Source organism: Scophthalmus maximus, chromosome 11, assembly GCF_022379125.1.
Source record: "Scophthalmus maximus strain ysfricsl-2021 chromosome 11, ASM2237912v1, whole genome shotgun sequence".
NCBI classification, from domain to species: Eukaryota; Metazoa; Chordata; class Actinopteri; order Pleuronectiformes; family Scophthalmidae; genus Scophthalmus; species Scophthalmus maximus.
The window spans coordinates 8,194,416-8,218,383 of NC_061525.1; the positions used below are offsets into that span (position 1 = coordinate 8,194,416).

At 41.8% G+C, this 23,968-nt stretch overlaps 3 protein-coding genes across 6 annotated transcripts; 2 read left to right on the forward strand and 1 right to left on the reverse strand.

Moving 5' to 3' along the window:
* Positions 1 to 7,061: 7,061 nt before the first annotated feature.
* rwdd2b (RWD domain containing 2B) lies at positions 7,062 to 9,770 on the reverse strand. Its single transcript, XM_035622686.2, has 4 exons — positions 9,263 to 9,770; positions 9,107 to 9,171; positions 8,090 to 8,455; positions 7,062 to 7,983 (listed from the first exon to the last, which is right to left on the reverse strand). The coding sequence occupies exons 1-4, from the start codon at positions 9,512 to 9,514 to the stop codon at positions 7,731 to 7,733; spliced, it is 936 nt and encodes a 311-aa protein (XP_035478579.1). The 5' UTR covers positions 9,515 to 9,770; the 3' UTR covers positions 7,062 to 7,730.
* usp16 (ubiquitin specific peptidase 16) lies at positions 9,380 to 15,260 on the forward strand. 4 transcript variants are annotated; one of them, XM_035622681.2, is made up of 18 exons: positions 9,380 to 9,508; positions 10,257 to 10,323; positions 10,450 to 10,646; positions 10,740 to 10,843; positions 11,027 to 11,127; positions 11,239 to 11,465; positions 11,560 to 11,655; positions 11,766 to 11,896; positions 12,002 to 12,089; positions 12,588 to 12,669; positions 12,808 to 12,899; positions 12,983 to 13,036; positions 13,124 to 13,291; positions 13,394 to 14,066; positions 14,285 to 14,379; positions 14,564 to 14,650; positions 14,763 to 14,910; positions 14,988 to 15,260. In XM_035622681.2, exons 2-18 carry the CDS (start codon positions 10,263 to 10,265, stop codon positions 15,107 to 15,109), a joined length of 2,526 nt encoding a protein of 841 aa, XP_035478574.2. In that variant the 5' UTR covers positions 9,380 to 9,508; positions 10,257 to 10,262; the 3' UTR covers positions 15,110 to 15,260. The 4 variants fall into 4 exon arrangements, with proteins under 4 accessions (XP_035478574.2, XP_035478573.2, XP_047191577.1 ...); XM_035622680.2 differs by lacking the exon at positions 9,380 to 9,508 and adding an exon at positions 9,888 to 10,083; XM_047335621.1 differs by lacking the exon at positions 9,380 to 9,508 and adding an exon at positions 9,890 to 10,083 and having other exon boundaries at positions 10,257 to 10,351; positions 10,724 to 10,843.
* Positions 15,261 to 15,570: 310 nt separating this feature from the next.
* Positions 15,571 to 20,323, forward strand: LOC118299181 (transcription regulator protein BACH1). The gene is made up of 5 exons (XM_035622685.2): positions 15,571 to 15,710; positions 16,820 to 17,077; positions 17,440 to 18,591; positions 18,681 to 18,887; positions 19,130 to 20,323. The coding sequence occupies exons 2-5, from the start codon at positions 16,838 to 16,840 to the stop codon at positions 19,517 to 19,519; spliced, it is 1,989 nt and encodes a 662-aa protein (XP_035478578.1). The 5' UTR covers positions 15,571 to 15,710; positions 16,820 to 16,837; the 3' UTR covers positions 19,520 to 20,323.
* Positions 20,324 to 23,968: the final 3,645 nt, after the last annotated feature.

A 23,968-nucleotide genomic window follows, 5' to 3' on the forward strand; every position in this document is an offset into this window, starting at 1 on the left:
TGCCATTAGTCTAGATGAATGTGTACAGTCAGATACAATTCCCTTGTTTGCTGCATGAGGGCTTCCACTTTGTGAGGCAGCGGCTCCGCTGTTCAAATCAGGCCACATGCAGGCCTGTGGATTGATGACTGAAACAGGGCTACCAACTGTATCTTAAACACATTCATCCACACTGACTCACATTCTCTGTGGTTCGTCTTTAAATAGCCTGCCCTGGGAATGTCTGTCTGCCATTTGATTTATTCGATATTGTATTTTTAGATCTAATTAAAACAAACTTTTCTGTATTGTTTGGCTGAATGTTGAATCGTGCAGGCCCGGGAGAATACACAAAGGGGAACCTTGTCTTGGGAAGTCATTTGGGGGGGAAAGCTAGTACCTGTGGCGTAAGGTATGCAATAAATAGTGTGCCATCTGTTTGGATTTGAGCACTTGAGACTCTTCCAAGGAACTCACCAGAGACTTAATTAAAGTTGGAATATTAGTGAGTGGGAGACTGATGTTCCTCCAATAAAATAAGATAATATGAGAAATCATAGCATGAGTTTGTTGACAGAGATTACATGTTCTTTAATGTGAAAAGACAGTGCTCCATTTTATTAAAGTGTGTATCCTTGGAGATCATCATAAGATATAATTGGAAGCTTTTTTTTTTTCAATTGTGTTTGTCGCCCCTCGCCCGTTAGTTTCTGTTTACGCTGGGGTGGACACTGTTTGGAAAAATTTGCCTCTGGGGCTTTCCATCAGAAAGCCTTACTAGCCAAAAGGCTTTTTCAGTCTTTAGTCAGTTTTCAAATTTTAAGTTAAAATTTAGGCAACATAACCACATGGATAGGTTGAGGAAAAGATTGTGTTTTGGGTTAAAATAGACCCTTTAACAACAATAACCACGTTGAAAGGCTTTTGGCAGAAGGCCTTGAGCCCAACTTCTTCCATGTGCTGCCATTTCCAGCTAATGTGCACATCTACTGACAGATCACACAGGAAATATGTTGAATGTTGAAGAGGGCTGTTCGTGGCCAAATGGACAATTAGCCAATTAGTAGACAAAAAGACACAATTTTTGGAAAGATTATGTGGCACTAGCTTACTGTCTCTCTCTGAAACAGGCTAAGTGAATGGTTGATGCGCTCCTGAAGGTTTGATATAGACGATCATCTCTTCCCAAACAAAACAATGCCTAAAATTTCTTGAATGCAATGTTTGGAGACTTTGGTCGTCAAAGTTTTCATGTTTCTCAATACTGTAATTTAAACATTCAAAACCGCTGACATGAACCCGTGTGATTGAAACCAGTGTTTAACTACTGCTGTTGAAAATGTGTTGGCCTCTTATTTTTAAAGCCGTCCTGGTTGCATCACTGACGTAAGAAGTAGATGATTGAGAGCAGGACAAGGGTGAGCCTGATTATTTTCATTCAAAAATCAAATTAATAACAACATTCTATGTGTATTAAATGTAATTACCATTATAACATTATTTCTCCAGTATGTTCAAGTATTGGATTTCCCTTTTTCAAATAGCACTCTCTCTGATGTAAACAGAAATGCTTGATACATAAACATCATATTAAAACGGTTCTAACAAACCGCTGTCCCTGCAGGATACCAGATGAATGTGGGTGGACATCAGGTGTTGGCATCAGCCTCATTATCATCGAAGGGACTTTTTTTTTAGTATGTATAATAATGGCATGGGATGACACCAGTCTTAATTGCCCCTGGTTTAAAATAGCACCAGTAACACAACATATGCTTTGGCTCAATGTGCTGCTGTCTGTTGTTTGTACTTATACCGGTTATACCTTATATCTGTTGCCTGCAGGAATCACAATTATGTACATGTATCCTGCATGTAAAACACTTGATTCTCTCGCAGTTGATGCTCTCCTAGTGTTAATTCAATTCAGATTTAGCGACTAATCAATAAGTTACTATTAATAAGCACATGGTTTGTGTAGGAGTGTAGCTGCATAGTTGATGTCATTGTCGTTCACCAGTGTTGCAAAGTCTACCATAAAATGTTCAGGAAAAAATACGCTACGCATGATATTCTCTGATATTCTCGCAAAAATTCTGAAATCGCTGGTAAATAACACAACGCCTCTCAAAATATTCCAATTTGAGCCCTCACCAGACTGGTTTCAGATCTGTGCATGGTGCCATCTTAGCAGTTACAGTACATTAGATGTAAATTACATGTCAAAAGTGTTAAATAAAGTTGATTATGGCTTATTCAGACACTGTAATATTAGGCTGGAGCCAGTCCCAGCTGACATTGGGCAAGAGGCAGGGTCCACCCTGGACACATCGCCGACTTATCGCAGGGCCAACATACAGAAACTTAAATTTAGAATCTCCAATCCACTTGACTGCGGGAGGTGAGTTTCCTTCTTGCTGTGAGGCAACAGTGCTAACCACCACACCACTGTTCCACCAATCCAAGATTGTGGTGATTGGATTTTACAGAAATGCTGCTGTTTCCTACCACAGATCATTGCATTCAGCATTAAAAAGCTGGTTTGTCCATTCTGGTGCAGAGGTGTGACAAGCACATGTATATTGCGGTCCCTTATTGGACAATCACCACACTACATAGTATCATTGTTGGACTGGAACACAGTACTCTACCAAACTCGCAGTACTAACTGTCTCATGCTTCAAGACCCACGGGTTTATTCTGTGACACTCTCACTGCCCCATGGACAGATTGAGACTGTGGTCTCCAACCACTTCTCCTCAGTGTACAATTTTTTTCACTGAGTATTGTACTTTTGAAGTTTTGAACTGCATATTTATCTGTAAATAATTTGAAACCGCAATTGTTGTGAAGGCTCAAATGAATGTTGTCTTTGGTTGAATAAATGAATTCATTTAAAAAAGAGCAGACACAAAAAGGGGGGAGGAACCAGTGGGATAGCTAACACTTGAATACATCCAGAGCAGTGTACCAGTTGTCTTTATAATGCCAGTCAGTGTGATGGTGAGCCTCAGGGATTACTCCAGACAGACAGCTCGGTAAGACAACTGATTAAGTAGTATTGAGAAGAGAGAAAATGTTTAATTCAACCATATTTAGTATTCATGGGATGGACAGACATACAACAGTTCACCTTGAGGGGTCACCAGGAGAGGAGGTCCAGAATCCCAAAGAGCTGCCAGGCCCTGGTTCCACATAGCACTTGGAAACACAATTGATTGTGTTTTTAATTGTTTTTGATTGTCATGATATACATAGTGAATTAACAGACTGATGTGCTGTGAAACAGAGTTCTGCTGTGCAACTCCTTCTGATGGATTTACCATGACAATCCTTGCTGAACTCCAAGCTATGGATATAAATACATTTGTCATGCGTTCAATCTGCTGCATTGGTTTCATCGCAGTCAGCCATACTTGTGTGCATGTTGTATGACATTTGAACGTATCTGACAAAACAAACTGAAAGATTGTGCTCATGAAGAGCTGCATTTTGAGGTTATATTCTATTATATTACCTGCTTGTCACCACATCTAATATATTGCAGTACAGCCAATTCTCCAATTAACTTTGATGCTTACCCGGGAGGATTCTTTCCAGTTGGCTTTGAGGATTATTTATATTATTTCCAGCAATCAAAAAGAATAAAAAATATTGTTCATGTTAGGTACAGAAAATGTGGCATGAAGTGTAGTGTGTGTAGTGCCACTTTCTCAGGACTGTGAGGCTTCCTAAGCATAAGTTTGACAACTTTTCATCATAAGACTAAAAAAAAAACCTTCTGTTAAATGTTTGCAGCTTCAAGTAATTCAAAACAATACGATTTATATTGGCTTGGCTCTGTGACAGAGTGCTCGCTATAGCAACAAGATGAAATCCCTGTGTTGAAATACCTCACCATGACGTTCAAACTAATTCAATTATATGCACCACCAGTCCAATAGACCCACAGAATTGAGTTATTGTCTAAAATGATGAGAAAAAAAGGAAAATACCAGTAAATCATGTGTGAATGAAGTTTAATGTAAAAATGATTTTCACAAGGAGTTGCAAAAAAGGGCTTTGAGAACAAGGGATAACAGATGATTTCTGCAGACATTTTTTTAAGACCTATTAACTCTGCATCAACTACGGATGCTATTTACTCTGCATCTTAAAGGTAATATTACAATGTAGGGATACTATGGTGACGGGTCAAGTTTCTTTTTCTTTGATGTCTAATACCTATATAGGCAGACTGCATCTTTAGCTGCGGTTAGTAATAAAAAAAAAGGGAGCCATGCATCATGCAGTGCTCTGGAGCATTATTGTTGATTATTACACTGTAAAGTCTGGCTCTGTAATTCAAGTCTACACATTTGGGTTTTGATCGATACCTCATCGCATCAAACACAGGGTGTGAAAACATTTGCGAAAAAAATTAAATATGGACGATGAGCTTCATAACAAGAACCAGGAGATTCCCAGAAATGTGGTCAGTGGGTAGAAATCTCCAACTGCAATGTTGGCTGGTTCGAAAGCGGGTCTTTTTTGTTTTTCTCTGTCTTTTTCTCAATGATTTCACGATTAAGCTACCAAGGGTCACCTTTAAAAATAGTAGAGATCAAAGTATGCACCAACAATCACTAGTCAGCAGGTCCATTAAGGTATGGTTTGTTCCCCCACTATCGTTCCATGTTAAAACATTAATATGTCACAGAACAATGAAACACAGTGAAGCCGGTTATGGAAGGAAAATTATGAAATAGATAAAAAAGACTCTGAACAGAACCTTGACCTGCTGAGCCATCTCATTGATACCGAGCCAAAACGTCCAAGTGGGCAGGATAATAATCATACTTACATAAAACTATGAGCCAAATTGAGTGACAGTGACATTTTGCATTGTTTTGTTGTCGGCACTCCAAAAAATGAAGTAACGGCTCAGTGGTGACTCTCGGCTTTAAGAGTGTTAACAACTGTATTAGTGGAGGTCCAAAACAAAACAAGCCGTGGGAGATAATGACCGCAGTAGACAAGGATCATAGACTTCACACAGTTTTTAAACACAAAAATACACATACATATGATTATAAAGTGCCTTGTAACTTTTTGTCCCCTACATTATATCTGCTCATCGGAACGCATTGTCTTTGTTTCATTTCCAACACAAAGTGCTGGAGTTCAAAGACAGCAAAACAGAAATCTGCCACTGTTCTGCCTGTCGTGGGCTGCGCTGCAAGCAAGGATGCACAATACAGAAGCCGCGGGTCAGCTACAATAACAGAAAAGATAATATCGCTGCTAAGGAGTGGTCCACACTTGACCTGTTGTGGTGTATTGACCAGAAGTTGTGGTAATTACCTGCACTCCAGCAGTAGCTGCATTACAGGTCAATAACACTGCTTCATTGCCGAAAGATCTGTACTGTAGACAAAGAAGTTAAAGCTGGAAACATTGTAAATCTAGTTATGAGTTATGAACCTCTGATGGAGGGAGCAGTTTGCGCAAACTAAAGTGTGCAGCCATACTCCACTTGGCTTTTCATAGTCATACCTCAAGGCACAAATTCATTAGTTAGGATGGCAGTTATTTTTGGCGATGTCAGGATCAAACGCTGGAACATCAAAAGTGCTACTCAACAGTTCACTTACTGCAGAGAATGTTGGAATGGGACATTCACGATGTCGAACATGAAGTAAAAAAGCACTGTACTGTTCTCCTTTGAACTAGCACTTTCGAGTTAATCTTAAGAACATGTAGTCCGCTCGTCTGTTTGTCCACTGTTGTACAGTCATGGTGGCTAAGGAGTAAAAAGACTAACTCAGAGATGATGAAAGAGAAAATCCATAAAGGATCTTGAAAGTCATGTGTGCATGGAATTAAACAAATGAAAGGTGTGGAGTAAACACATTTGTGTCTTCGCTGAAAGAGCCTCACAACTAATTTCTTTCTTTTCAGTGTGGAAATTCACACACCATTTGTCATTGCTATGTTAAAGCTATTATAGAATGTCGCCAATCGTTACATGAAATCATGGCAGGTGATATTTACAAAAATAGACATTTAGACATATAGACTGATGTCCAGATGATCCCAATTAACCATTTGAATCCAGTAATGCATTTAATATATTATAAATAAATATTTGAAATTTGAAACATTGAAACAGTCCTTCAAGTTTGGGATGCACCTGATAGAAAAGCTGATTGGTCTTCTTACTAGGCAAGTCAGAGTGGTCTTAAGGGCCAAGAGGAAAGGAGTGAGTAACCACTTCTTGAAGGCAAACAAACAGTCCAAAACATCAGCAGGAGCAGAAAAACTGGACTGACGCCATGACCAGCAGCTGAACAACATCTCAGGCGAGACAGGCCTGCATGGGGCTCAAATCGGCCCCTCAACACGGCCATCTCTGAATTGGATGTCTATTCATTGGTTGGCATTTCTGGGACAAACACTTTAGTGACATAAATTATGTTTTAAAAAATCATTATTATCTTATTTCCTCTTTTTTTTTAAAGGTTAACACAGGTCATTCTGTATTAGTTTTGAAATCACAGATAAAACCCAAGGTTGCCTTATTTCCAACTTTGATTAATGCCGCCATCTGCTGGGAAATGTACACCAAGCACGTTTGTACACAATGCAATACCTGCAATAACTGCTGAACAATTAGCTGTGTAATTATGTTGCGTGTTCTTGTCGGGTTTTTTGCCACCATTTAACTAGCAGTAGTCGTCCACATTTCCCTTACCCGAGTCCTAGTCAAACAAACTTAATTAATTTCTAACTAAGTCCAAACTCTGAAATGTTCACTCATTTGTTTTCTTTGAGGAGATAATTACCAGTGGCCTTTCTGCTGCGTTGAATTATACAGTGTATTGTGCAAGACTATAACTCTTACAATTCTTGTAATGATGTTTGTATGTATTCATGTAAAAAACAATCGTATGAAGTGATTGTGTGTAAGCAGTGCATCACAATCATAAAATATCCATAAATACAATATATTTTATATCTATGAACCCATGAGAAACGAAATCCCCATTTAGATCACGTGGATATTTTTAACATTAGGGGGGCAAAAAAATAAGAAATTCATGTTCACGTCAACCAGATTTTTTTAATTTCTTGAGTATAATCCACAATTATGAACAATTCATCAAGCAGATAATCTTTCCAAGAAAATGGGAGACTTTTCACAGTTATGTTATCTATAATTCATAAGAAGAGAACCAACAGATTTAATAAACAGATATCTAACATATTGTTGACTATGTTGTCCAATTATTAATGTGGTATCAGACCTGAAAATCCCATAATTCCATGCTAGTGATACACAGTGGTGTGATTTGAGGGAAGAAACACCTAGGGCAAGATGTGATCTGTGGCACATGCAGGAGTATTAAAATTGCAAATTGAACTGAGGTCCTTGAGAAAATGCTCAGGTAAACATCTTTTTAACGGTTCTTTTTGAAAAATATACCCATTAGCTACAAAGAGCGAGAACTGCATGTCTCAAATTGCAGACATGTTGTTTCTGTCTTTTATTCCAGTGAGGTCCCTGGTGTAACACCTGAGCAACTTCTATAATAAAGATGGTTAATTTATTTCAGGTTATCAGCCTCATGTGACCATGAGCTCACAATACATCTGTGTGCTTGCACGCAACAAACAAAAAACTAAAACAGCAATGAATGGTATTCTCAGGAGCAATTAATTTGATTTCAAGACGCCCAACAAACATTCTTGTGCATATCTATGTTTGCCCACTACCTCCCTTCAATCCCAAAATATATCTGAAAGACGTCACAACAGCCCTTCTCATTTAAGAACTGGTAAAGTTGCCCAAGGTCCATGTGATTGCCTCTGTTCCCATGGGGGTCAAACATTGCCTCGTCAAAGCCTGTGAATTTGCGCAAGGATTCAATGCTGTCCACAGTCCCGCTGTCCTCGCAATGACCATCAAGGGGAATGTCCTCCCTATGTCGAATCATGATCTTCTTCCACGTCAGAACCTTCACTCTGTGAAATGGGTGAAGGAGAAAAGATCGGAAAAATTACAAACCTCGCAACTCAGCAAGCTTCCGGCTGCGACATCAGCTGCTAAAAATAACCACACTCAAGGTACCTGGACCAGAACTCCTCGCAGGCAGACTGAGGACCTTCCACACACACAATGCCAGGCTTCCCAGGCATGCTGAATCCTGACAGGCCCAGCTCCTTGGACCACTCCAGGATGTTCTTCCTCTTTGTCTTGTTGTAGATGTGGTGACTGTAGATCCACAGTCGGCTGAACACTTCCTCCGTTCGTGGAGAAGGCTCTTTCCTCGGGGCTGGTGCTGCTGTCAAACTCTTATTAATGAAGAACTGCAGGTTGTCTTTCACCCAGTCCACAGCAAGGAGCACACACACTTCCCCCTGGCCGTTTTCTGTAAGGTACGTGTTGAGTGCTGTGTGGAGCTGCGTCTGCTGGGCCCTGCTAAGGCCAGCACACCTATGGCACAAAAAAGAATTTGCTATGTAAAGGATTCAGACGTTTCCATCCTTGAGACCCCAAAAATTATAATAGAAATCTTGAGGAGGCTAACATTTGCACTCTGAAACAACACAAACTAATGTAATGCATACTGATTAAAACCAATGACTACTGTCATTACAACTTTTCCTAAAGGGAAATTACAAATAGAGTTATTCCTTTATTGCTGCTGCAGTATTTTGCATTGTGGTCCAGGTTATCATCTCTTTGCTCCTATATTTCGTCTCAAGTATTTGTGACAATGTGATGGGTGTTTTTTGACTCAGTTACGGTCCACTCGATTAAAGTGGATGGCAGAAGATCCCATGACTTATCCTCCGAGGCTAATGGTCAGTAGTCATTGACAGAGGTTGATACATTGACACATCCGTACCCCCTTTAGCAGCTTTTGTGAATAACTATATATATATAAAAAAATAAAACACAGATAAACCAAATATAAAAATATATAACTGTTTTCACAATTTTTTTTTAAACATAAATGCAAATATTTATTATCCTTTTAAAATAAGTTTTCAGCAAACAAAAATGCCTATACTGAGATGTCTGCGGAAGGTCCATATTGATAAGGACGTTGATAAATGGCTCTGGTGGATAGAGTCTTCTTACCGGACTGTTATTTCTGGTAACACACTGGGATATTCAGACGGATAAGCGCAGGAAAGACTGACGATCTGAACGGAGCAACACAAGGAGAAAGGAATTATATTTCGGGACATGCTTAGATCACAGTGACATAGAGCATGGCAGTCTTCATTGGGTCACCGTGGCCGCGCCCGCCGACTCCACCCTCTGTGTGATGAGAAACTGGGGTCGGAGGGCGGCGGGGCGCTCCGCCGGAGCCGACCCCTCCGCGCGGTCCCTCAGCTGCGCCACCGCCAGCTGGTCCGTGAGCTCCAGCTCCCGCCGGCTGGGGAACATGCTGGTCAGCAGCTCCAGCTCGGCGAGCTGCGCCTCGGCCCACTCCAGGCGAGACATGGTGTCGATGGGGCGTCGGCCTTCCCAACTAGGGTACATTAAAATGAGTAGGATAAGGACGTGAACGACGCGCCACGTGTGTCAATCAACAAACGGAGAAACCGAAAAAAGGGGAACAACACGCCACGTTGTTGTTTTTTTTGGAAGTCATCGGCAGCGACTCAAATTGAACTTCCTGCAGAAAAGTTTCGTCGGGTCCGAGAAGACCGCGGAAGAAGCCGCGATGACACAGTAAAGCAGCCAAATGTATCCACTGCCCAGACCTCCACATTACACCGGGGCGGGCGGGTTCTGCGTGACACTAGCCCCGCGATCTGCTTGTTTCAACCCGGACTGTTTGAAAATGACGCACACAGGAAGCGCACACGACCGAGCGGTAGAAACAGTGGCACCGTCACATTGTGTTCCTCTGTTGACTGCATGTGTCAGCTGGCCTTTTTTTTTTCCCCCATCCAAATCATTGGAGGGGTTATGTTGTTTTTTGAAACTGTGTAGACCATATTTTCATACGCGAACGCTGGCAGTTAACCGTCGGAATCAATAACCCTGAGCGGAATACGTTCCTATTAGATAGTCCGTCCACTCAGAGTAAACCCAACCGAAAGACAGTAAGTTGACTGGACCGTGATGGTGTTTGACGTGAGATGACTCGCTGTCTTTGTCTGGCACTGGCTGGCCTGGTGCTACGTGTTATTTGTGTTTTAAGCAGCATCGCAGTCTGATCAGGTTGTTAGCCCAAAGCCAAGTGTCTCATTTGATATATGTCTCGATTTGCGCTTAGGTTAAAATGGGAAAGAAGAGGGCGAAGGACAAGAGCTCCAGAGAGGACGAGGATTTTGACCTGATGGGTAAATACCTCTTTATGTTCACTCTATGGTAAATACATAATATAATCATATCCATGTCATATGGTAACATGTGAAAGAGCCTAGGGGGACTTTCCCCTCATCTTGTTTTACTTTTGATTTCCACAGGTCCATCCTGTAGGCATATTAAAAAGGGAGCAGACCAAACCCTTCTAAAGAAACTGAACGGGACTTCTGATTGGACTAGTTGCCAGGATTGTAAGCCTGAAGAAAACAAAGAGAACGACAGCACTGCCCTGCCACGGGACTCTGAAGAGGGAAAGGAAACCGTCGCCATATGGATGTGCTTGAAATGTGGCCACAGAGTGAGTTCATTCAACCCGTTCGATATTCAAATGTTAGACTGGGTTTGTAATTTCTGACTTCTGCTAAATTGCCAAAGCCATCTCTTCGACCAGGGATGTGGACGACACTCGGAGAACCAGCACGCCATCAAACATTATGAGACTCCCCGGTCAGATCCACATTGCCTGGTGGTCAGCATGGACAACTGGAGTGTGTGGTGAGTATGTTGCTGTAGTGTGTTGATCATGGACGCACTCAGTCACTTATTGCACATAACGCCATTATTCATAATATGCGTTGGATAGATAGATTTAATTCTACAACGCAATAAAGGGGGCACAACGTGCAGGGGGTCTGAATACTCTCTGTTCTGTTTTTTCATGTGTTGTCAATGCTACAGGTGTTATATATGTGATGATGAAGTCCAGTACTCCAAAACTGGACATATGGCTCAGCTGGTGACCAACCTAAAAAAGCAAACCTCTGCAGATCCGCAGAAAAGTATGTTTATCGATCACTGCCGTTGTGTTTTTTAGTTTTTGTTATTTTCGTTCAAAAAGTATTATTGGAAGTGCCTATAATATGTCGACCATGTCATGTTTTGTTACCTAGTAGTGAAAGAGGAGGACATAGTGTTGGAAGTTGCGCAGGAGACGGAAACTGTCTCGACAGAGGAAAGTGAGGACAAGGAAAACAAAGAAAACAAGCAACATCAAAAGAAAAACACCAAGAACGAGAGCAACGGGAAGAAGTCCAGCACAACTGAAGACAAAGTTGGTGTTCCAGTGAAGGGGCTGAGCAACCTGGGAAACACATGTTTCTTTAATGCAGTCATTCAGGTAGGATTGGGTCTCATCGGCTGCAATTATTAAGTTAGAATGAGAAAAGTCCCGAATTCCAGTCATTACTTAATGCTGTCATTGTCTTTCCCAGAATCTCTCTCAAACACAGCTCTTAAGACAGACTCTCAACAAAGTGACAGAAGAGAAAATTAGTGTTGACATTGAACCTGCTGCCTCCTCAGAACTGGTGTGTTGCTATTATTCTCTAAATGTTTGATTTTAAATGTAAAAACTGTAGATTTATCTTGCCTTGAAGATTTACTTGAAGATTTGATTTTCTTTTCATTATGAATGCAGGAGCCTGTCGCAGTGCAGTTGGATCAGCCCGGATCCCTGACTGTGGCTATGTGTCAACTACTCAATGAAATCCAGGAATCCAAGAAGGGTGTGGTAACCCCGCGGGAGTTGTTTACACAAGTTTGTAAAAAGTGAGCGTGGCTACATATTGAGGTGGAACTCAACCATGAGATGTGCTTAAATGTACCTCCTGTCAGCCATCAAATGTCATTCATTATCTCAACCACTTTCTGCAGGGCTGCCAGGTTCAAAGGATTTCAGCAGCAAGATAGCCAGGAGCTGCTTCGCTACCTTTTGGATGGGATGCGAGCTGAGGAAATCAAAGTATACATTCAGTTAAAATATATATATATATATATATATATATATATATATATATATATATATATATATATATATATATATATATATATATATATATATATTTATACTTAAAGTGGACACTGTAGCTGTCCATGTAGCTATATGTTTGACAGAAGTATATTATTTTGACTCTGGAATAGTATGGCAGTGAAAAGCTTGCAATGTGCTTGTAGATTTTTTATTCAACCTGACTGGCAGCAAGTCATTCAGACTCTAAATTTAATAAAAAATTTAGGGAAACACCTCATGCATAAAATGTCCCGAGAAATATGGCCAAATATTGTTTTTCTTCTCCTTCAACGACCGGAGAAATTTCAAGAGTGGAGGTTTTATCACATTGTAAAGAAGCTGAAATTATTGATACGTCTTGTGAAAATGTTTTACGGCTTATATGGGCTATTGTTTATCAGACAGTTCATTTTTATCCTTTACATTCAAAAATGGTGTTTGTCTCTGCAGAGAGTAAGCTCAGGGATCATGGAGGCATTGAAACAATCTCGGAAAAGCACAGATGGCGAGCAGCTGAAAACCTTAGTTAAGGGTAAGTTACTGGGATATAAATTAAACATGTGGTAGACATTTTCAAATGAGTAAACTTTATGGCATCTTTCTTTAGCATCCAGTCGGGGTACACCTATAAGTGAAATGTGGCCCTCTGACAATGAAGTTCTGATTTCAGAGTACGAGAAAAATGGGCTAACAAAAAACTTTGTGGACCACGTTTTTGGTGGGGAAATGACAAGCACTATAATGTGTCAGCAGTGTAAAACTGTAAGTATTTTTGAAGAACGTTTAAGATAACCGGTCAGTGTCGTGTCAGTGTGAAGCTTAATGTCCACTACTTTAACTTGCAGGTTTCTGTAGTCACAGAAATGTTTTTGGATCTTTCTCTGCCTGTTTCTGATGAGGTAAGTCCGTTAACTGTGGGGGGGGGGGGGGGGGGGGTGTTCTATGTAAGTTTAATGCAAGTGCCTTCTAATGAATACATCTTACAGGCTTATAGAAAGAAGAACCAAAAAAAAGTAGTTCAGAAGACCAGTGAGTCGAGCCAGGATGGCAGAAACAGCCCTGCTCTGACCAACGGAGAGGATGACGATACCAGCGGGTCTGGGAGCAAGTACCAGCAGAAGAAAGCCAAGAAGCAGGCAAAGAAGCAGGCAAAGGTGTTTCAGTGAATTACATAAATGACTGTTGCCCCAACTTGTCTCTTCATTGAGTGTTGAATTATTGTGCAGAATATACTAATCACCCCCCTTTGCTTACAGCATCAAAAGAGGCAGCAGAAGTTTGATGGTAGATTCACCTTGGACAGTATCGCGTCTCCCAGCCATGCAGAGGAGGAACAAACTGATCCTGCTGCAGATGCAAATGAAGGGGAACATGTTGACAGTGAGATGCATGAAGAAGCCCCACTGAGTGATGGAAACCCCGTTGAGCCAGGTGGACAAACCCCTGACACAGTCCAGCCTGCGAGAGAAAAAGAAGAGGGAGAGGATTCAGAAACGGATTGCGACTCATCAGCTACTTCATCGGTCAGCAACCGTTTTACTGTCTTATCAAAGGAGCCGAACTCAAAGGATAGCGTCTTAGACGATGAAGACATATCTGACCTGGCACAGGAAGCAGAGGAAGATGCACAGCTGGTGGGCGAAATGGAAAAAGTAACCCTGGATGATGCCTTCATAGAGGACTCCGATGCTCCGGAACAAGGCCCTGAGACTGAAGATGAGCCCCTGGAGATTAAAGAGTACACTGTGGTCAATCAGGACCCAGAGCTGGCCTTCCACACACTGGCTACCAGAGCGGCCCCCGAGAAACAGGAGTGTTCTGTGCAGTCATGCCTGTTCCAGTTCACAGAAGTGGAAACCCTCACGCAGAACAACAGCTTGCTGTGTGTCACCTGCACGAAACGGCAGGGGAACAAAGACAAGGCTGGAGGTGTGTGTAGTTTCTCCCCATGAACCCATTCAACTGATGAAACCGAATGTTTGTGGATGTGGGGTTGTATAGTATCACAAATCCAGTAGTTCTAACAAGGCAAGACAGCCAGTCAAACTGTGTATCTTAGGTCTTTTTTTCTAGCATTTTGCAAAGTGACTCATATTTTTCTTTTGGAGCTTTACAAAGTGTGTTGCCTTTATTTTTGTTCTGTTCAGGATCCAAGAAGAATGTCTACACTGATGCCTTGAAGCAAATGCTGATTTCCTCTCCCCCACCAGTGCTTACCCTTCACTTGAAGAGATTTCAACAGGTAAAACAGTTGAAGAACATTTCTGCACTTTTACATATTGGATCCACTTGACTGTCAGACAAGTTATGTTAAAGAGCATGACAGATCATTGATCATATAAAAATGATCCTGCTTGTTTTTTGTACGGCACTGAATCGCTTCCCTTTTTGAAGTTAATGAGATCACTTTTGTTGTTTTCCTCTAGAATGGATACAGTATTTGTAAGGTGAACAGACATGTCCAGTTTCCCCTAATACTGGATCTAGCTCCGTTTTGTGTGGTGAAATGCAAGGTAAATATTAGGATTAACATCTTTACTATACACCAGTACTATAGGGCTGTTTGTATATATATATATCATCATTGTTATATTTTAATACCAACAAAAATGTATTTCCATACAGAACATGTCAGAAGGAGATGCTCAGATTTTGTACAGTCTGTATGGTATCGTAGAGCACAGTGGAACAATGAGGTCCGGTCATTACACAGCCTATGTGAAAGCACGGCCTGACTGCCCAAAACCCATGTCCAACGGACTTGCAGCAGGAGGTAGGTGTGACAACCAGCGGAATAATAACTTGCATTTATTATTTAAGTATTTGCTGTAACTCATCACTTTGCTGCAGGAGATGCAGAGCCGCCCAAAGGATCCTGGTTCCATGTCAGCGACACAAGCGTTCAACCCGTGAGCGAGAACAAAGTCCAGAGTTGCCAAGCCTACCTCCTCTTCTATGAAAGGATCCTCTAATCAAACTGTGCCTCATTACTCAGGAAAATCCAAACAAGCCAACCTGCTGCTGCTGCTTCAGCTGCCACAGTTGACCGACCTCGCCTGTTTTGTCAGGGACTCAAATTGAGCTGTGATGAAATTAAACTGAATAAACAGAAGAGACATTTAACAGTGTTGACATTTGTGTCATACAGCATTCCAGGTTTTAAACAGGACAGCTGTATGTGTCTCACACTCATGGGAGGAGGACACGTGTCATGAAAGTCAAGATGGACATTGAACAGATTTTGGTAGTATTTGTTAATCAATTTCAGGAAGCAAAATGAAAGTTGAGGAAAATGATTTGTAAAAGAAAATATTTATGTATTTTTTTCTTTCGTTTTTTAATCGACGTCTGTGAATGAAACGCTTCAAAATGAAAGAAGTTTCCTTGTCTGTCTTGTGGTTTTCTGACGCCTCTGGCACTGAGCATGCGCAGTGAGTACTCAAAGCTTTCCCTTCCTGGTCCAAATGGTCACATGACGTGAAGAGAGTGAGGCTCCGTGTCCACGCTCCGGACGGCCACCGTCATCTAGACCCCACATTTACAAATGGCAGTAAAGTCCAACTGACATGGCAGGTCAGTGAACCTTTTGCCTTTTACACGAATATTTATTAAGTGACTTTTCCATAAGCCTTTGTTTGTTATTGTTTGTTTTTAGCCAAATACAGGAAGTTCGGTGTAACTAACTAAGCTAACGGTCTGGCCTAGATAGAGCGTTTCGGCACGGATAAAATTCCCAACTATTACATTAACATGTTAAAGATGAATGTTGTTACTCGTCGGTAACACAACGGCTGACTTTTATTACTTTGGATATCGTTCGTTGCGCCTCTACCAGGCCAAGCTGAGCTGGGTAAACATGAGTCATCATTTTAAACTTGCTGCTCCAAGTTGTGTTGGGAAATGAAATCCATCCAGGCTTCCGTAACTCGCTGATCGTCCGAGTGTTGCTGCTCAGTAAAGAAAGCTGTCAATCTGATTCTTCATCCATTCACTAAGCAACTTATAACGCAAGACCCCGTGTTCAGCCGACGTGTTGGTGATAACATGAAATATTATTCAACTTTTATAAATGATATAGTGACATTGCATTTTGCGCTCTTGGCTTGCTCTCATGTTATCAATAATATCCTTGAATTAGGAGGTTCATTTGACCCTTACTCTTTTCTGCTGTCCATAACAATGACATCACTCAATGTGCTGAAGTACTGATAGTTCATATTGATGATTAAAAATTAATAAATAACAAAAACTCGGCATTTGAATGTTTTAAGGTATTTCACTAATGAAGTATTCGTCCAGAAAACTGGGATCACCCATGTGTTTGGTAAAAGTGATGGAAATAAACCAATATGGCTGCAAATAACAATTAATGCTTCGATTTACCCAAAGACTATTATCTTGATTAATTAGTTTCTGTATAAAATGAACACAAATTCAAGGTCACATCTTTAAATATCTTAATTTTTCCTACCAAAAATCTGAAGCCTGAAGGTATTGTGTTTAATGACATAGAAAAGTAATGAAAGCAGCAACCCGTGTATTTATTTTTTTACTCAACTATCAGAATTGTTAATGGATTAATTTTCCATCGGAAGATACATTGAACACCGACTAATCATTGCAGTCAGAAGCCACACTGTGGTCTATTTTGACTAGTGTGTATTGTGATCCCCCTTCACCAGGCTGAGCTTGCAAGAACCATGACGCTCCACGCTCCCCGCCTGTCGGCGTTCACGTTTCAGTCTGCGGTGCACAGCGCCCATGTTCTCCAGTGCCTGAACGACCAAAGGCAGCAGGATGTCCTGTGTGACGTGACGCTGGTGGTTGAGAACAAGAGTTTTCGGGCCCACTGCTCCGTCTTGGCCTCCTGCAGTGAATACTTTCACAGCAGAGTTGCCAGCGTCACCCGACACAATCCCATCATCACCTTGCCTGAGGAGGTCAGTGTCCTGCTGTGCAAATGAAGGATTTGGAAGGGGAAAAAAACTGACACTGCAGATTTTTTTGGTCTGTGCATGAATGTGTTGTTGGTTAGGGTTTGACAGATATGTGTTGAATTCAGTTCCTCTATTTCAAATTCATAAGTCAGCAGATCTTTTATTTTTAAATGAGGAAATAAGGCAGTTCTGTACTTGAGCAGAAAATGTAGTATTACAGCTTTATACAATTATGTGTTTGCTTTGTACCGGGGTTAATGCTGCTGTTGGAAGCGAATTGTGTCTGCTACTTTTTCAGCTGTTAAAGTATTTTTTTATACTGGCGTGGATTTTATTGTGGCTCAAAAAATGTGTTTTCCGCACAGGTGACTGTGGAGGGATTTGAACCTTTGCTTCAGTTTGCCTACACATCAAAGCTGCTCTTCACCAAAGAAAACATCCATGCGATTCACAGCAGCGCTGAGTTTTTAGGATTTCAAGACTTGGAGTCGGCATGCTTTGATTTCCTCATCCCGAAGTTTTCGGGAGGCAGAAGAACCTCAAAGGAGGTCAGGCGTAGAGCCTGTTGTCAGAGCGGGGATCCCAGCCCCGATTTTGGCTCCAGTGTAGAGGACAGCCAACCAAAATCATTTGAGTCTCACAGCTCAGTGCCTTCCGCAGGTGATGTGCAAACAGACTTCCCATTGCAGAGTGGACATGGTCAGGCGAATAGTGAGGCAGAAAACTTCTGTTTGGAAAACTGCGGGCCACAAATGGCCCCCTTATCTCTGGAGTTGACAGCAAATGGTGTGTGCCCCATGCTGCCGTTGCCATGCCCAGACTCTGACAAAGCAGAACATCCGTCTCAGTTTTGTGAAAGAGACATTTTAGAGATAGGAAATGTGTGTAATCAAACTGAGTTTAGTTTGGCAGACTGTGGCTTACCCTGTGAGCTGTCAACCCCTGGGGATGTGAATCCGCCAGACCTCATTGAGCCAGCAGGCAGAGATGTTAAACAAACGGTTGAAACGCTTGGCGCTGAGACCAACAGTAAGCCCGGTTCATGTCCAATCAACACATCAGGGACAGAAAATTGCAGTGAGTTATTGGAGCAGAGTGGGGCTGGCCTTGAACAGAGAATAGAAGGTGATCTCTCGGACCCCACGCTAACTGCTTTGAGCCACGAAGAGGGATTTGGGGAGAGGAGCAGTGTGGAGAGGGAGGTGGCCGAACATCTGGCAAAGGGATTTTGGTCTGACCTCTGCCCATCTCAGGATCAACCACTCCCCCTGGATCCCGTCGACCAAAACAATTTAGCAAAGGCATCAGACTTTCATTGGCTTAAGCAGCTGGACTTGAGCTCCAGTGTAGGAGACTGCCCTTTCTTCAGGGACCTTGGGACAGGTGATGACCTGGCCGCACGCACCGACAGTCTGTCGCAGACGGAGAAGAGCCCCTACTTGTCCTCCTCTGTCAACTCTGGGGACGACTCAGACCTGGACACAGATACTGAGGCCAACAACATAAGAGCTGCAGAGGTCATTGTATTACACAGCTGATGTTTGACAGCTGAATACATATATATAAAAGTCAAATAAATATAACTCCTAAACCCTGTTCTCTACAGATTCAGCTCCCGTTCCCGGTGGAGCAGATCTCAGCGCTGAGCCGCAGTGCCTTCCAGCAGCTTCTGAGAAACCATCAACTGACTCAAGATCAGCTGGAGTTTGTGCACGACGTCCGTCGACGGAGCAAGAACCGCGTGGCTGCGCAGCGTTGCCGAAAGAGGAAACTAGACAGCATACACCATCTAGAGCGTGAAATCAAAACATTAGTAAGTTACCTTTGAAAAGAATCCATGACCGCAGGGGAATACATTTCTTCATTGAAAATTGCATACTTGTAAGTTCTTTTAGCACCTGCATTTGAATGGTTTACATGTTGAATGGACTGGGCCAGAAAATGTTTGAATTTCAAATACTGTAATCTTACGAAAGAACATAAATATCCAAATCTTTGTCCATAACAAAGGAATTGTCACTTGCGACTGAGACTTCACTGTCTCCCTCTCCACAGAAAAGTGAGAAAGTGCGGCTGCAGCAGGAGCAAAGTGAGCTGGAGCTCAATCTGGAGGAGATGCGGCAGAGTCTGTGCGGGTTATATAAAAGTGTCAGCATCGAATCGGGTTCGGATCAGGACCACTTGCAGCTCCTTGCCAAGTTCTCCTCGACAGACTTCCCCGTCTCCCCCCCGAGCCATGTGGCCAAAGACGAGGGGTCCCAGACCACTGTCAAAACGGTAAGTTGTTTTTCAGAGTGTGACCCGAGCGGCCGGCCGCCTTCAGACTCTGTTCAGACTACTGCGCCACAGGCTGGTGCTCAGACACAGCAGGCAGGTTCTCCACAGAGCTGCCGTGTTCCTGCGTCTCCGCTCAACGCTTGTCTGGACATGAACAGCGGCTTATAATTGGACTCAAATTCCATTGTCAATTCTAATCACACAAGACCACAGGCTACTGTAACCCCCTTTTGGGAAAGACATGCTTTCTTAAGTACTTGACTGAATAGATTTTTGCCTGCAAGGAGTACCTTAAATTGACTAAAGTAAATGTCAGGTTTCCTTCTCTGCATTTCACTGTAGTAAAAACAAAATCCAGTGTCTACCATGTTGAAGGTGCTGACAACTTTCAGGTAATTCCCAATTTCCATTTGCAAATTGGCAGGACTTATTAATTCAGTTTGATTTTCTCAGGGGCACATAATACCTGACTGTGTTTTTATTGCGAAAATAATTCTCTTTGCACACCCACCCGGCTCCCCTCCTCACACCCACACAGACTGTGGATGTTTTTTTAAAATTCTCGGTTAATTAGTCTGTCATCGTAATTTGACACATACTGTTTTTTTCTACCAGTAAATATGCACAGCACTAACATGACTTTTGTTACCGTTGATTTCAAGGAACTGTTACAACTAACGTTACGTGTATAGTTTGAATGAATAACTGTCAGCTTCCTCCAGTATTTGTGGAATGGCTGCAGTGTGTCTGAATTATGCTTTTTGATGCAAAATGTGCCTTATGCAGTACTGTAGTATGAATAGAGAAAGATAACCTAATCTTTGTTAACTCTTGTCTCGAGCACTGTTGCACATTAACCCAGTGCCCATATTGATCGCATCCTCTCATGTTAAGGTCTGTCTGCATGTCGAGTATTTTGTATGAAATGCTTTTCTCAGATTACTCTTTTGAATAAACAGCATTTCGTTACTATTCAGTGTTTTCATTTCTGCTCACGAGAAGCAGGAATATTTTGCTGTCTAATGGATGTACAGTACCACAGTTTGGCCAGTAGATGGAAGTGCAACGCCATGAGGAACAGAAAGCTATTTCCTGTGCTTCAAAATGTATGTAACTGTGTTTAGCAATTGTAGTTCCTATAACTACTTATGTTAGTAAAAAGAGACTCTGTTTGTGGCAAAATAATGATGGTGATAGTAGTGTGATCCTATAGTCAAAATTAAACAGATGCATATATATTAGTATGTTGTGCGTTAGGTCTATATAGGATCATTAGGTAGACATAAGATGTTACTGAATTGGGCCTGAAATAAAAAGAAATCTCAGATTAGGGTGATAAACAATCTAAGTTACATAAAGAGTGAAGGGAAAAAGGTGTATATGGCAGCCATCACGGCCTGTAGTGCGAATGTAGTTGTAAGGATCCTTCAAAAATCTGTGAAAAATGAAATGAATTCTGACTCTTTGTAAATCTTAAACTGTAAATAATTGGGTTTGTCATCTGAAGAACATTTGTGTAGCCTTACGTCATTTTTTACTTTAGACCTTCAGGACCTCCTGCCAGCTGACAAACTGACTAGTTCACAAATGTGCGCATTTATGTTTAGCAAGGTGCAGATTGAGCACGAAGCAGAAGGTGCTCAGTCGTCATTAAACCGATTCCATAGATACCAACCAAACCACCTTTAGAAAAGGAAAGCGAGGAAGTCACTGTAACACAGTTGTCATTGTGCATTGCCTCAATATGACACAAAGTGTCAAAACTGCAGCAGATGCTCCTCACGTAATTGCCCACATTTCTACATGTGCAGGTCCACGTGTAAAAAGATTGGCACCAATAAGTGGATCAGGTTGGACTGTCAGGTTGCCTTGGTTTAATGCAATAATATATACAAACTGTAAGGTCTGATGTTCCCGTCTGACAAAAGCTCTGCATTAGCCACGAGCTTGCCACGTGTTATGCTGCTCTCCAAAGACCGTTTCAGTGACTGCTGTTGTGAAACTGTGTCGGTCATCATCCTCATCAGTCTGAAAAACAATGCAGTCTTTCTGTTTAATAATGTTTCTTAATATCATTTTAGGTGCAAATGGAGGTAATCTCTGATTACAATTCCTCACTACACAATCTTCTTTGCATCACAGCATAGTAGCAATCACTGTATGACTCATAATTACTTCTATTTTTTATCGTATTGTGTGTGTGTGTGTGTGTGTGTGTGTGTGTGTGTGTGTGTGTTGACTTAGACCTGGTTCTGCTGATGACCTGAGTGTTGGGGTGTGAATTAACATCCTTAAGCTTGCAAAAAATAACTGGGATAAACAGTATTTAAGATTTCAAGTTATTGGGAGTTTAAAGAGTGATAATCTGAATTGAGGATGGTCTGAGTGCTCGCTCTCATTTCAGAGTGGAGATCAAACAAACCAGTATTAAGCAGAAACGACCAGAAGGAGAAAAAAAGTAAGGTTGAAGAAGCAATTTTTGTGAAGATGTTTAATGTCTTTGGATATGAATTTCCTGTGCTGATCTGTAGCACTTGGGGACAAAGAAATATGAAGCAATCACATTGTGTTTTTTCCCAGTGCACTATCCTCAAGTGGTAATTACTTTGGTAACCCTGAAGCAACTAATAAAAATTGGACTTATCTTTGAGAACACACACACACACACACACACACACTGACACACAAAGCTGCAACTCTAACTCCACAAGTAGTGTTGCATCTAAAAGTCAAAAGGATTAGATGATGATAATGCCACGGACATCAGATATCATCTCCCCATGCTGCCACGACACACATCTGTAGGAAAGCCTCAAGTTGAGAATTGTCAACTCCGGCATCACCTTCAAACACCATGGTACTCCAAAGAGTTGTGAGTCAGACCCTTCTGAATCCCCCCCCGCCCACAAAATTAGGATTCTTCCCTGGTGTGTGTGTGTGTGTGTGTGTGTGTGTATGTGTGTGTGTGTGTGTGTGTGTCTTTTATGCACAGTTTAGATTTTGGAGCATTGTAGCTCAAAAAGTAAGATTATCCTCTGTTGCAAGCTACACTGGACTTGCGACTTGATTTGAGGAGGAAGCAGCTGTGCGGCATGGCAAGGTCAGAGGCCCATAATCCGCGGCCTCATTCATGCGAGATTAAAAACCTGCTCCGAGTTCTCATTAAGAACGCAGGGTTAGAAGATTAAAGACCAGCAAACAAAATGAAAGCAGTTTAAGCCCAATCCTGGAATTCATCAGAATACCAAAACCTTAAACTGTCATTACAACGTGAGATTAATGCAAAGCCCCCTTGAACTCTGTATCTGTCTTGATATATCTTCTGTGTCAGAGTCTATATTTCCTTTTCCCCAAAAAATCTGGATGAAGATCTGTCACTTTTCCCCCCCGTAATTTCCCTCGTCTCAGATTTTCTTCTTTCGTTTGAAATGATATTTTAAAAAACATGATAATACATTGTCACTATGAATTGGCTCAGATTACTGTTAAATCTAATTACAGTCCATTTGGGTTTTTTTGCTGTATCACAAATCATTATTTAATTATTTTTTTTAAAGTTTGATGTGCGTCCCTTTTACCTACTATTCCAGTGATCCGAGTCATTATCCTCAGACAGACAGACTCCACAATACTTAAATTGCAAGGATTAGGAAACAGGAGGTGTGTGGGGGGGACAAGGATTAGAAACTAAAACATCTGGAAGTTAGCTTGCTTGCAAAAATTGCATAATCAGAGAATATTTATGCCAATAAAATTCACAAGCACTGGTGTGGCAGTCATGGAGATTAAAAGCCTTTTTTTTCCAGTAGGCCAACAGTGGCCGGTTCTCTTGGGGCCAAAGACAAATGTTACGAAAAACAAGTTGTTCTTTTTAAATAAGCAGAAACACGGTGAGATGGACTCCAAGATCGTGCTGGTTAATGCCCACTTTCATCTTGAGACCAACGTGAGATATCTGGAAACACCATGCAACGCAACTGTTTGCAACATCAGGACGAGAGAAACCGAGACCTGTGCTGTGGCGTTCACCACAGTAAACACCAGATCACAGCCTGATACGTCAGGGACCCTTCAGATTCCTTCTACTTGACTGTAACAGTGCACTGCATGTAAAATTACAGAAACGCTTTCTTTCTGTCGTGCACTACTGAGTGTAGAACTATGAAGTGGACATCGTGCTGGGGTTTTCCTTAGCGGGGGTCAAAATCCTAGAGAAAGACACAATACTCGTACAGTATAATCAATTCCAGCATAAGGTCCACGACCTTCTTGCAACACAGCGAAAGTCTTATAAGCTGTTGAGCTACTGTAACTGATTACATGCCGCGGTCACCATGAACCTGGTTTTGGGGTAGTGCAGGGAGAGGGGGGGGGGGGGCTGTATCCCATTGACAGGATTATATAAACGAGGACCATAATACTGTAATCTCCCAGAGAAATGAGAGAAACCAGGGGGACATGCTGAACCGAGCTAGCAGGCACCCTGCAACTGTCATATTGTCAAACAGCTGGTTGTACATTGAAAGATTACATTCACACTGTGCTCTCGTCTTAACAGACCTCACTGCGTTGCGTTTGTATAACTCGAGAGGTACAAGACGCGGCCCTCCATGTCAA